Source organism: Orcinus orca, chromosome 6, assembly GCF_937001465.1.
Source record: "Orcinus orca chromosome 6, mOrcOrc1.1, whole genome shotgun sequence".
NCBI classification, from domain to species: domain Eukaryota; kingdom Metazoa; phylum Chordata; class Mammalia; order Artiodactyla; family Delphinidae; genus Orcinus; species Orcinus orca.
Window position 1 is genome coordinate 101,849,896 of NC_064564.1, and position 14,036 is coordinate 101,863,931.

Genomic DNA, 14,036 nt, shown 5'->3' on the forward strand with positions numbered 1-14,036 from the left:
CTCTCCTTTTTATCCCACTTTCTTATTTTTTTTCTCCTGCTGCTGTCAAAACTTCTTGTCAAGAACCTAGCTGACATTGATAGTTGACCCCCCCTTGTGTGAATTAAGTCAGTGTTTCCTCTCAGGTAACTGCCTTTTAAGTTCTTTCTCTAATTATGACATAAAGCATATTTTTTTCCATGAAAGAGATTTCAGGTACCAGGTTGCAAGAGATGTGGGGAGAATTACCTAACTGGGGGAGGGAGGGGTTATGGAGGGGTTACAGGTCGTCTATTAAGCTGTTGTAGTAAAGATGGTTGGAGAGAGGAGGAGATCCACATTAGAAAATGTCTCTTCCTCATGAGAACCATTGTTTTCTTTAAATCAGCTTTTTTATATGCCACGGATACTTTATACAATGTCCTTCACATCCTGCTTCATCTCTTCTTACAGTGGATAGAGTAATTTTCATAAAATGTCATGTTGCTCAGTAAATGGTAATAGTCATGGTGATGATACTTCCACCAAAATTTTTGGCTATTCTTCCACTTTTGTGTGGGGGGTGGGGGAGGGGGTTAGACAGATCAAGAAAAAAAAAATCAGTTATATTTAGTGCTGTGACCGTGACCACTACTGGGTGGGTGCTTTTGGTGCCCGACCCAAAACCCTTCACTAAACAAATGCTAGACAGATAAGTAAAAGGTGTAACTTCAATGAATAAAATCAGTAGATAAATTAAAGGGAGGCAGGTAAGAATTATGAAAAGAGAGGGAAAAACGTGAATAAAAATACAGCAGACAACAGTCGAGATCGAGACCAGAGGCTTCTCATCAATGCGGACTCTGCATTTCAACAGCAAATGACACACTTGTGGGCTTACGGCCCCAGAAGCCCAGTGTTTCCGTTGTATAGTTCCATAGTGAATTTCTTGGCCTTTCTTTATGAAAAGGCTGTTGTCTTTTTCTTCCAGCTGTGCACTGGCATCTACCCTCTGAACAATGTCAGTGGGCCTGGGAAATCAGAATTTCAAAATCCCATTTCTGTGCTCATGGTGAGTTGACCAGCTGGCCTGGGGGAATTTCTGGCTGTGCCAACTTTAAATCTTTAGATTTCCACCATCTTGTAGATGGTAATTACCAAGTGCTGACTGATGAGGAATCCACTTTTAGTGCTCACCGATGGGAGAGAGAGGGATTCTCCAACAGCAGCGGGATGGCCAAATTCAAGCCTCAGGACCCCTAAGGGTAGATTAAATTGCTTGGATCTCATCTTGTAAAGTTAATTGAAATTAAAAGCCTTGCCTGCCTTAAAACTTTCTGGTAACTCTTCACACTGTCAAGAATGAAACCCAAGCCCCTCGGCATGATATTCACTGCGCTTTGTAGATGGTACTGATAATGTCTGTAACCTTGTACCCTGTTATCCCCAGCTCCATCATACAGCAGGACTGTATGGCTGGTGTTTCACTAACATGAAGTTTCTCATGCCTTTGAGCTTCTCACATACTGTTCCTCCAGCTGGAAATGTCGTTACTCCCTTCTCCACTTGCCCAACTCATTTTCCTTTTTTAGGATTCAGCCAAGTATCGCCTCTTCCAAAAAGCCTTCTCTGATACGCTGCCTTCACTTTGCTCAGGTCTGGGATGGGTATCTGCCTCTGTGCTCCTGTAGCTTCCCCCACTTTCCTCTAAGCAGACTAGTTACGTTCCTATAATTTTGGTTTTGGTTCTGTCATTCTCACTGCAATGTGTGTCATTTCCGCAGTGGAGGGGTTGTGTCTTTCTGTTCTCTATACCAGCACTGCCTGACCCATGGCAGGTAAGAAATAAATACTTGTTGCATGGATAGATATTTGACTAAATTTCAGTTTGCTCCATGAGAAAATCAAAATGGAAAATTAGAGCAGAATGTTTTCTATTACTTGCAGCTGTGGCTAAAAACAAAATTCCACCTCTCTGCTCCCCAAACCCTTGAGAATTACTGGGGTATCACTGTCAAGTCTTACGCGGTGTGGGAGGATGCTTTATTGGCCTTGGGTTTCTGCATATCCTCCCTGCTTTATGGCCCTTACTGCTCAAAGAAAATCATGGCCTCCACTTCAAGCAGGGTGTTGTTGAGTTTATTAGAATACACATATGGGGCCAGAGGGGGAGATGCCTGGCACAGACTCATTTTGTTCAATGCTAACAGGGATAGTACCTTTTTTCTTTCTTTCCTTCCTTTTTCCCCCCTCCGTCCCTTTCTCCTTCCCCCCATCCTTCCTTCTTTCTTTCCTTCCATTTTTATCCAGAGTAAGCTTAATTAAAGACTCCAGGAGAATGACTTCCCTTCCCTTAATCCTTAAGAGAGAGAATTTGGGCCTTTGATACAGAGGTGAAAGAAAAAGACCAGAAGATTCAGTGGAAATACTGCCTCTGGAGGAGCTGGAGTCCCCAGATGCTCGTGAAGCACATGCCCCGTGTTTGGCTGTGTTCAGGGTACTGGAGCTGCAGCGCTGGATGAAGGAGACAGAGTCCTTTCTGGCTAGAAGTAGGAGGCAGGCCATAGGTGAGTAAACCAACGAGTGAGTGACGTCAGGCAAGTGTCATGAGGAGCTCTGGAGCAGCATGAAGGGGTAACTCAGGATAGGGCACCGTTTTAGACTGGTTCACAGAGAGGTCTGTTGAGATGAGAGTTGAGCTGAGTGAAATGAGGGTGGTGCTAGGTGTAGAACTGGGAGAAGAGCGGCATCTAGGCAGCAGGAGTAGCATGTGCAAAGGCCCTAAGGTAGGAGCAGGCTTGGCATGCTGAAGGAACAGCGAGAAGGCCAGGGTGGCCACGGTGAAATGAGCAAGGGGACAAGTGGTGGGAGTGAGGTCAGAGAGATGGGAAGGACCAGACTCCGTAGGGCTGGGTAGCCTGTGATGGGGTCTTTGCGTTGTATTTCAGGTGTGATGGGCAGCTAGGTGAGGCATACTTTTAACTTAACTTGGTGCTGCATCAAGGAAAAGGCTTGCGCTTTGGCTCAGTGCCGCGACTAGAGCCCTGGAATTCTCTGGGAAGAACGCTTTGGGGCAGCCAATTTCACATCTTCTCTGTAAAACCCACAGACAATGAGCGACACTTTGCAGACTTCTGCTATTCAGAGTCGAGTAATGCAGAGCTGGGAATCCCTTTCTTCTGACCTTTGAACCTACAACCCTGTGACATTTCAGGACTCATAACCACATGGTACCTTCCTCTAAGCGCTCCCACTTTTCCTGTTTCTTTTTTCTCCCCATGTGTTTACCAAGGCCGGGTGCCTGGACTTCTGCTTCTTTACGCCTTCCACAGCATAGTCCTGCTTGCCTAGTTACAGCAAGTGAAGGTGTCTGTTTACTAGACAGTTACCTCCTTGGAAGCACAGACTTGTCTTCATGGCTGTAGTATCCCCGGGACCTAGCACGGAGCATGGTTCTAGGGCATTACTGACTGAGTAAATGAAGGAGATATTTACTGGGAGGATATTGTAGGAGATATTTATTGGGAAGATAGCCTTCAGGAGATGGAGAGAAATGTCCACCTCACTTTTAATAAAATAAAATCGTTCTATGGAGAAAGCCATAGAGAGAACTATTCTAGAGACAATGGGGGAAGAGCCCATAAAAGGGACTTTGCACATTTTTCCTGTAATGAAGAATGTCTTTAAATACGCAACGTGATTTCTTTGAAGCAGTGTTAAGGAGGCACGGCTGGGGAAAAGAAACCACTGAGCCCTTGGGATGCCAAAACTGGGCTCTTAGTTAGAGACAAAGTAATTCCAGCCTGTGATTCACTTGAAAGCTTTCATCTCCCTGAGCAGCTAAAGCCTGGGGATTCCCTGCTGGAGATAGGAGATAAAGTGGCTATAGCCAGAGGGTAAGATCATTGAGTGGAGATAGGAAACTCTCTTTAATCTAGCATTTGTAAAACTCAGGGAAAAGTGAAGAGAGAGGGAAAGAGAGAGAGAGGGAGGGAGGGAGAGGAGGAGGGAAGAGAAGAAGAAAGTCCCTCTCTTGTTTCTCTGATTCATTTGTGGTCCCTTCGCATCTTATAACAAACTCATGTTTATAAAGCTGAACCATTGAAATCTCTACCGTAGATTTATTTCTTCCCCAATTTATTCTCCCCTCCCCCCTCATCTATGATCAAGCTACCCACCCCCCACCGCCACGCATCCTTGATGATCATCTCATAGCTGCGTGGGAAGCAGTCCATGCACAGAGTCAACAGAATTGAGCACCTGAGCTCACTTTAGACTTTCTGAAGAGGCTGCTTTTTGTCTACTAAATACCCCTTCTCTCTCTCTTCCTTACAAACTACCACAATTCTATGTGGGCAGCAACATGCTCCGCCAGCAGACTACCTTTCCTAGACTTACTTATAGCTAGAAGTGGCCAGTGAAATGCAAGTAGAAGTCATTGGTGAGGTTTCCAGAAAGACTCTCATCTAGAAGTTACTTTTTTTTTTTTGGTTTTGGCTCTTCCTTCTTCGTGCTGCCTAGAACACAAATGTGAAGGCTGTACTGAAGTAGCCGTATTGTGACATGGAGGTGACTTTGAGAATGGAAGCCAAGAACTAAGACTAGTGAAACAGAAAGCTAGAAGGAGCCCAGATCCCCGATCATTTGGAACTGCTGTGCCATCCCTGAGCCACCTATAACCGCAGACTGACTTTATGAGAGAGGAAACCAACTTGTATCTTGCTTAAGTGACCGTTATTTGAGATTTCTGTTATATGCATGTGAAAGTATCCATAAATGACAAAGACGCTTCAAGGCATTTCCAAATATGCCCGTCAGTGCAACACATTTTCTGCTTATGGAGACTCAGCTGGAATAGCATCTCTGCCAAGACACCGTCCCTGGCTGCTCCTGACTCCCCCATTCACTCCCTTTCCTCGGCTGAGTGCTGCCCAGTCACTCCCTTTCCTTGCTTGAGTGCTGTCTAACATCCATCTGGTCTTCCCCCAGGGACTGTGAGTAAGTGCACATGAGTCAGAATAGCAGTGCTAAGTACATAACCCATTTTTTTCCCCTCCAGTATCAGCATACCACAATATATTCAGTGGGTTCTCAATACATACTTACTTATTGAATTGAAACTAAAGACTATTACTTGTCAGACCCTGAAGAAGTAACATTTTTCCCCTGAACCTCTTGACTATTTGGGGGCCAAAGTTAAATGTGTATATTTTCATATAGGAAGAACTGATTTTTTTTCTCAATTTAGCCATTGAGAAAATATGGAAGCAGGTACAAAGAACAGGATACTTGGGCTAGAAGGGATACTGGAGGTCAGGATTAAGCTGTCGTGGAAAAACAAAGTTCACCTCTTAATGACCAAGAGAAAATGAGAAGGCCACCGTGGAAGGCTCAAAGGACCGTGTGCAATGTTTCAGGTAACCTGAGAGGAAAGCAAAAGACCTGGAATAAAAACAATTAATGGGAAAAAAACAAGGAATTATTCTCAACATCTTGGTCATCTTGAAAAGAAATAAAATGAAAAGTTAATTAATTGTGCTAAAGAGGGAGGAAAATGAGAAAAATTTAAAGGATTCTGTGAAATGCACAAAATTAAAGAAAAGAACCAAAGACAAACACAAACTTTGATGCTTTAAGTTCTCCTAGGAGGAAATATTTAAAAACCACTTTGCTTGCCCAGCTAGGGAACTTTGCTGTTGATGAGTTGACAAGAGGAAAAGATAGGTAAGTAACTCTTTCAAATGGGATTTAGAGCAGTCATGAGTAGAGACATCCCCACGTCTTCCCATCTGGTCTTCTCATTTGAAGACAATCTGGCTGATGGGTCTGCAACCTCAGAATCAACAGAGGGTGCGGCGAGAGCTCAGAGGCTGACCTCACCTGTGGATGCCTGTACCCGTGCAGGCTTGCTCTTGTGCCTGCCCTTCTCTGCTGTGAGGAGGATGGTGTATTCCTGCCCAGGTTCCAGGCCTTTCAGGACGTAGGAGGTGGTGCCTCTGGGGAGCTGCACCTCCACTGGCTGGCCCAAGGGAAGACTGTAGTTTAGGCGGTAACGGTCACACTTGGCCAGTGGCGCCTGCCAGAGCAGGGTCAAGCTGGTCTCCGTAGTTTCAGAAACCCGAAGGTCCCTGGGCACGTCCAGGTCTGGGAGGAAAACAGAGAGTTGAACACCCTTCAGGCTTCAGGGCAGGACTGCTTCTGGGGCTGAAAGCTGGTTGTGGGCTACAGTCCTAGGTCTGCTGTAGCGCTGTGTGGCTTCAGGTGACTCAGCTGTCTGAGTCTCAGTTTTCACCTTTGTGAGATGCTGTTATTGTACGGTACCTCACTGAGTTTTTGAAAGATAAAAATAATATAGTGATATATCCATACCATGAAGTGATACTCAATCAGATGCCTTTAAAAGGAACTGATTATTGATACAAGGCACAATTTGGATGGATCTCAAGAGAATTATTCTTAGCGAAAAAGCCAATCTCTAAAGGTTGCATATTGTATGATTCCTTTTATGTAGCATTCTTGAAATAACAAAATTGGATGAAGCCCAGATCAGTGATTGCCAAGGATTAAGGTGAAGGGGAGGGTGGGAGTTGCCTTGGCTATAGAAAAGTGTAGCAAGAGCCATCCTTGGGATTGGAACTATTTGGTGTCTGACTGTAGTGGTAGATTCCAAAATCTACAAGTGATAACAAGTGGTAGCTTCCAAAATCTACAAGTGATAACATAGAACTAAATACACACACACACACACACACACACACACACACACACACATACACACACACACACACAGCTGAGTGAAATCTGAATAAAGTTGATAGACTGTATCAATGTCAGTTTCCTGGTTGTGATAGTGTTCTGCAGTTACACAAATTTTACCAATGGGGGGAACTAGACAAAGGGTACAGATCTCTCTGTATTCTTTCTTACACTGCATGTGAATCTACAATTACCTCCAAATGAAAGATAAAAAAGAATATGTATAAGTGCTCAGCATTGGATCCTACATAATGATCTCCCCACACCAGCCACCCTTATCATCACAGTCCGGGGGGAGATAAGCAGGAGGCTGGTGGAGAGGTAAAGGGAAGAGTTTTCTATCTTTACAAATTTTCCAGAAAAAACAAACAAACTTGCAGAAAGAATCAGTGGCCTCAAATCATGTAGCCCCTCAGCATCCTCCCTCAGAGGCTGGAGCTACAGGATGCAATACGTAAGAGCAAAGATTGCCTTAAACTACGCTCCTGCCACTTGTAATTTATGTGATGAGGGTATGCAATATAAGTTAAGTGTTTGCTAAGAGAAAAGCCCCCAGATGTGTTTTGATTAGTCAGTGGTTTATAAAAAATTGAATCAGTTGCCAACTTTCAAAAGTTTGTGGATCTCTTATAAAGTCTGGTTCCAATTTTTTGTAAAACATCCCATCCCCCTTCCTGCGTAGAGAGTAGCGTTAGGATCATTCACGTGGGGAGTGCTTATGCTACTTTGGAATGTGGACATCTGGGCTGGATGATCCTAGAAGCCCCACCTCCCTCTGGGCATCTACTGTTTCTTTTTAAGTAGGTTTCCTGCCTCCTGGACCCTGTTGTGTCTGCTGATGGTAGTCCCGTGGAGGTGGGAATCCAGGCGGGCCTCACCTGTGGCCGCATTGATGGTGGCTGGGTCACTCTCCTTGTCCCCCTTCACGGCAGACACTCCAATACCATATTCGGTTCCTGGCCGCAGACCTAAGAGAGAACATGCAGGTTGAGATTCAGCCCAAAACTGGACAGACTTTCAGAAGGCCATAAAAATGGCCCTGAACTAGTCCCTGAAGGCTACGATTTCTCAATGTCTGGACAGTTTCACAGCCTGACTCACTAATGCCCAAGTGAGATGGGTAGCTGGGAACCGTTTTTATTCACTCTCTGGAGCGTTGCAACGTGGGGACATGCCCCCAGGGCCAGTTGGGTCAGGGATGCGGACCTCACCTGTGAGTGTAGTTTTGGTTGTGGTTTGTTGCCTCCTGGGGACTTCTACCTCGGCATGGTCACCTCCGGAGATGGGTGCGTACTTAATTCTGTAACTGTCGGCGGCCGCCTTGACGTTCCTCCACTCCAGGGTGATGCTGTTGTCTGTCTGGGAGATGCGGCGGAGATTTCTGGGCGCATCCAGGCCTGTTTGGGAGAGGAAGGGGCATTGGTATGGAGAACACCAGGCACCAGGAGAGAGGGAGTCCTTGACAGTTCAAGGTGAGACATGAAAGGTGCCTGCCGTTGGAGAGAAATGACAGAATTGCCCACACACTTCTCTGGTTCAATAGTTAATGCACACATCTAAACAAATACTACATACTTGACACTTTCCTCATTATTAAAGCACATGTTACTTCAATCATTCATGTTTTCCACCGATTTCGTGCTTAATAAAAACTGTACAGAAACTTGCAAATTAAGCTCTGTGACTGTAAGAACACGTTTGTTGTATTCATCACTGGATTTTTTAATAACTCATACGGAGCTTACCGAGCTCTGAAAAACTATTTAGTGAATGAATGATTGACACTTTGGTACTTTTAAGATAGTGCTGTAGGCTAAGAGGTTAGAAGGCATCTTTGTCATTTATGTTTTCCATATACTGCATTTTATTATTAAAATATTTATTTAAATTTTGTTTTAACCAAAATGTCTGAGAATCTCAGACCAGAATCTTCTATGTAGGCAAAAATTTTCTTTTGCCTTAGAAGGTTATTTGGGGTAATATCAATCAATCAATTGCTACAGTATTTTAAAATAAAACTTAAAGGAATGAAAATCCCCTTTCCATTGTTTCCACTGTAAAAGGAGCCTGGAAGACACCCCGACATGTAGTGGGGATGGGAGTCTGGCAATCTTTCCTCTCCTGGGGCTGTTAGCAGGGGGAGGCCCGTTACCTGTTGTGAAGGTCTCTCTGGCGGGGCTGCTAGACATGTCGGCCCTGTGGGAGATGAGGGAAACCTCATACTCTGTGTCTGGCTTCAGGTTCCCGATGGAGTACTGGTTCTCCTCGTGTGTGAGGTCGATGCTGGTTCGGTCGCCTGGCACATCTTTGATCCCGTATGTGAGCTCAATGCTGTCGATCTCGGCCAGGGGCTTGGACCAGGTGATCAGAGCAGTGGTGTCCGTAACGTCTTTCACTTCAATCTGGCTGGGGGCGTCCAAGCCTGTGACGGGCAGAGGACAGAGGGGTTTCAGAGGTCAGGGCCAGTGCCAAGGGCTGAGCAGAAAGAGGGCTTGTAGCCTTCCAGATCCGTGAGCGTACGTTCAGGTGCGTACTGGCCAACTGACCTTATTTTGTCTTTTGGAACCTCAATTTCCTGTTTGCTATGCTATAAGTAGGGATGATGACAATTACCTTGTAGGGTTTCTGTTTTTTCAAACATTAAAGGAAATAATGCGTGTGGAGCATCTAGCACATAGCCTGCAATGTAGTGGTTATATGATAAATGGTTGTGACTATATTATTATTATCATCATCATCATCGTAAGTCGAAGAAACACACTTACGGGCTACTTCACTTGAAAAACATTGACTTAGCCTCTATGGTTTTTTAATTAGGCAGAACTCCCTAACTGGTAACTTCTCTATCCAAATAATGAAACAGAAAAGTGAGGCAATGACTGTCATGACAATGCATGGAAAGTTAGTTTTGATGAAAATAATTCAAGCAAGAAAGTCACGGCTATCTCAAGCCTTGCGTGTCTCTGAGGCCGCATGTTGGCCCTTCCTCCTGCCCTGCTGCGCACCTCCTGCCCCACCCACTCTGGGCTTCCTGCTCTGACAGCATACTTCTCCTCTGAGAGCACCCCGTGTTGTTTCTCACCCCCGGCCTCTATACTTGCTGTTCCTCTGTTTCTTCTTCCTGAGATTGCTCCCCCGTCCCTCTAAAAATCTCCTATTCATCCTTCAAAATCCCACTCATATTTCACTTTCTAACAAGAACCATTGTCTGACCCTGCTGCAAACAGATAAACACATACTCCTTCCCCTAGGGGTATAAAGTTTCAGTTTGCAAGACGATTAAGTTCTAGAGGTCTGCTGTACAGCATTATGCCTCTGGTTGACAGTACTCTATCGTGCACGTAAAAACGTGTTAAGAGGGTAGATCTCCGGTTAAGTGTTCTTACCACAATCAAAAATAAGAACTTCCTAGTATTGTGCTTTTCTCACTACTCTGTAACAAATTTCTCACAGTTTATTCAAACCGTATTATACAATCTAGATAGGGTCATTCAGAGAGTCGGTCTTTGACCTTTTTTTTTTTTTAAACTAGATCCTTATTCTATCTACAATTTCCCCTTTCTTCTTTGCCTTTAATATTTATTTATTTATTTTTGGCTGTGTTGGGTCTTCGTTTCTGTGCGAGGGCTTTCTCTGGTTGTGGCAAGTGGGGGCCACTCTTAATCGCGGTGCGCGGGCCTCTCACTGTCGCGGCCTCTCTTGTTGTGGAGCACAGGCTCCAGTCGCGCAGGCTCAGTAGTTGTGGCTCATGGGCCTAGTTGCTCCGCGGCATGTGGGATCTTCCCAGACCGGGGCTCGAACCCATGTCCCCTGCATTGCAGGCAGATTCTCAACCACTGCGCCACCAGGGAAGCCCCGGTCTTTGACCTTTTTGAATCCCGAGTGTCGCATCAGGCTTTGCCATTTATCTTTACTCTTTTTTTTTCTAATTAGATAATTCTAATGCATTAAAACATTATATAGTAAAACATACCAGGCTGAAAGTTAAGATATTAAAGCATTCAGTCAATGTTTCTTCATTTTTTTAAATAGTTAAGTTTGTGATTTCAGCACTGGTTGAGGAAACAATATCAAATGAAAGGAACTTGGTTTTATAAAGGGAATGAGGAGGAGGAGGAATAACTCATAGCTGATTGTGAGAAACCTGCAGAGTCTAGTTTTTGAACTCTATTAGTCTCAGCTCACAGATGTTGAAGCCGTGAAATCCACAATGAAAATAATACTGCAATTCAGCAGTGAAGCCTCCCGTCCTATGATCTTCAAGGTGCTAGGAAACACCTGAACCATACCTACTACCTTTCTTAACAGCCCTTTCATTAAAGAAGTTGAGATACAGTCAAGGACACCGATCTCGCCCTAGGTTCAGAACCCTTCAATACAGGAGATTAACATTGTCTTGTGCTCACTGTGTGCCAAGCACAGTGCTTTGTCGTTTAAGTCTTAACTCTCGTGACTATGCCGTAGGAAGATATATGAACCCGGTTTCCAGATGGTGGGTCTAAGGCTTAAAGAAGTGGATCTACCCAAGGTGATGGTTATTGGTGAAGCTGAAATTCAAGCTCAGGACTGTTTGCATCCAAAGCCCAGGCTCTTTCTCCTTTAAATGATGGCTCTCAAAAATATTTACATATCAGAAATGGTTGTCATACAATCTCTATATAGAGCTGAGAGGGAAGGAGCTAACTATGAAATTTTTAAGATCCTTTAAATCTGGAAAAAGATCTGGTATCAGCAAAATAAACAGGTAAGTATCTGCCTCTCAGTGTTGTTATTTATGTGATTATGAAACTTCAAATGTTGGGATGTTTGTCCTTCAAGAAGAAGAAAATAAAGCAGCGAATCCCTAAATTTAGATTAAAAAGAAAAGGGCAGATGAAAGAAATGTCTTTTGTATTTTCAATGGGCCGTCTCTATAGCAAATAAGCATTTGCTTAATCTTTTCTATGGCTTTCTGGTGATCTAATGATTTTTTCTTGTTGGTACCCGCCTTCTACCTACCACAGTGCAATGTTGTCAGGATGATGGAAAACACTTGCTTATAAAAAAGACAATCTTATGAATTGGATCTGAGTTAAACAAAATGTGCAAATATTTAAATGCAAGATGTTCTTTCTTGTCATTAGTAAACAGATTTAAATTGTCCAATCACCCCCTGCCAAGAAGAGTCAGTACCTTAAATAGTTGGCACGTATACTATCTTGAAGAAGATAAAGAGATTTTCCCAAATGTCAGTGCAAATTTTATTTGCTTATTTATTTATAAAAATTTGCTTCTTGATAGAACAACTCCAAATTCAGGATTTTTATTCCCCCCACCAAATGATCTAGCAATGCCAAGTCCTACTCTACACCCAAGAAGTTCTGATCTCTTTAGCACGGAGTCACATTTTATCTAAGTTCCTGTTGAAGACATGGAATCAACACTCTACATAACCCAGAGCCTAGTCAATGTTACCGGTAATGGGGTTAAAGTCATAAAAGTAAACCCAGGCTTAAAATTCTGGCCCTGATAGTATTAACCGTGTGGTGTTAGTTAAACTGATTCAGCTTCTTTAAGCCTCAGTTTTGACTCTTGAAAAATAATAGCATTAATATTGTCCCTACCTTTTCCATAGGACTGGGTACTAATATTGAATCAGATAGTATGGTAGATTATTTGCTAGAGTCTCACTTATTTGTTTTCCTGTATCAGTGCCCCTTTGCAATGTCACTTTGAAGCTTCTCACATAAAGAGATGGATCTTTTCCCCCACCCCTTCAATCTGGACTGGCCTTGAGATTTGCTTTGATGGAAGTGACCCAGTGTCTTCTGTGAGCCTGCTCAGCCGCCGTGAGATCAGGCCCAGGCTAGCCCACCGGAGGCTGAGGGACCATGTGAGGCAGAAGGGCACCATCCTGGCTGAGGCCATCCTGGGCCAACCAGCCCCCAGCCCATACAGATGCATAAGTGAGTCGAGTCAAGAACAGAAAAACTGTCCAACCCCAAACCACCAATGTGCAAAAGTATCATTTCAAGCCACAAAGTTTGGACCTTGTTTTTTATGTAGCAAAAGCTAATTGAGGGCTTCCCTGGTGGCACAGTTGTTGGGAATCTGCCTGTCAATGCAGGGGACGCGAGTTCGAGCCCTGGTCCAGGAGGATCCCACATGCCGCGGAGCAACTAAGCCCGTGCGCCACAACTACTGAGCCTATGCTCTAGGGCCTGTGAGCCACAACTACCAAGCCCGTGAGCCACAACTACTGAAGCCTGCATGCCTAGAGCCCGTGCTCCTCAACAAGAGAGGCCACTGTGATGAGGGGCCCCCGTGCCACAACGAGGAGTGGCCCCCGCTCGCCACAACTTCAGAAAGCCTGCACGCAGCAGCAAAGACCCAACGCGGCCAAAAATAAATATAAATAAAATAAATAAATTTGTAAAAAAAAAAAGCTAATTGATACAGATGCTCTGTAAGAGGGCACGTTATCAACCAGAGATGCTTTGCAGTACAGTCGGCTTTATCCTTGTGTCAGTGGTATTAAAGGTGATACTCACGGGTCGTTGTCACCCTCTTCAGGCTTGGGCCCCGGGTATTGTTTTTCACGATGTGCAGAGATATCTCATACTCTTGCCCGGGAGCCAGGCCAGTTTGCCGGTACGTGGTCTCCGGCCTCCGCAGGCTTTTGGTGATCTCTTCCTCATCGTCTTTATTCTGAAATATAGAGGCACCTTTGTAAGACCTAAGGAGGTACCAGCTCCTTCATTTATGTGATTCATTCATTCTGTATTCATGCCTTCCTCTTTCATCTATCACTAGGCACTGACTAAGCATCTGATCAGCATGGCAGGTGCTGAGGATATAGAGACATGAATACATCTCTCAAGTTGGTTTCTCCCTCCCACAGACCTCTCTACTCACCCCTTTGACACTCAAGTCAAATGACAGGCATGAGAACCAAAGGAACTCTGGAGCCACCAAATCAGTCCTTCTTTTCATAGACGAGGAAGCCAGCATCCCAGAAGTCAGGTCATTGCCCCATCTTCCACATAGCTAGTAAGAGGCAGAGCTTGACTTTGAGCTCAGGGACCACTTTCCTGCCTCACATGTGCTTTTAGGCACAGAGAGAAAGGATACTGAATCTCAGATATGCCTGGAGGCATTCTGAGACAGAGACCATTTCTTATCTTCTTTGCCTCTGAGTGGAGATTTGTAAGACTGTCATGGGTACTCGGAACATAGAGATGACTTGCCATCTACTTACTTAGGCTCTCAGCCCTAAGTGCTGTGCTTATTGTCTTCTTAAGTCACTTAAAAATAGATGCAGATGCACAGGGGCTACTTAGAGC

The 14,036-nt window shown here is 44.4% G+C and overlaps 1 protein-coding gene across 5 annotated transcripts in view; it reads right to left on the reverse strand.

Moving 5' to 3' along the window:
• TNC (tenascin C) overlaps nt 1-14,036 on the reverse strand; it is a 93,814-nt gene that overhangs the window by 45,270 nt on the left and 34,508 nt on the right. For all 5 annotated transcript variants that reach the window (XM_004269293.4, XM_033427348.2, XM_033427358.2 and 2 more), the window contains exons 6-10: nt 13,245-13,401; nt 8,867-9,136; nt 7,926-8,111; nt 7,593-7,682; nt 5,839-6,102 (exon numbers count right to left, since the gene is read on the reverse strand). In XM_004269293.4, coding sequence (XP_004269341.1) covers nt 5,839-6,102; nt 7,593-7,682; nt 7,926-8,111; nt 8,867-9,136; nt 13,245-13,401 — 967 coding nt within the window. The remainder of the gene's footprint in view (nt 1-5,838; nt 6,103-7,592; nt 7,683-7,925; nt 8,112-8,866; nt 9,137-13,244; nt 13,402-14,036) is intronic.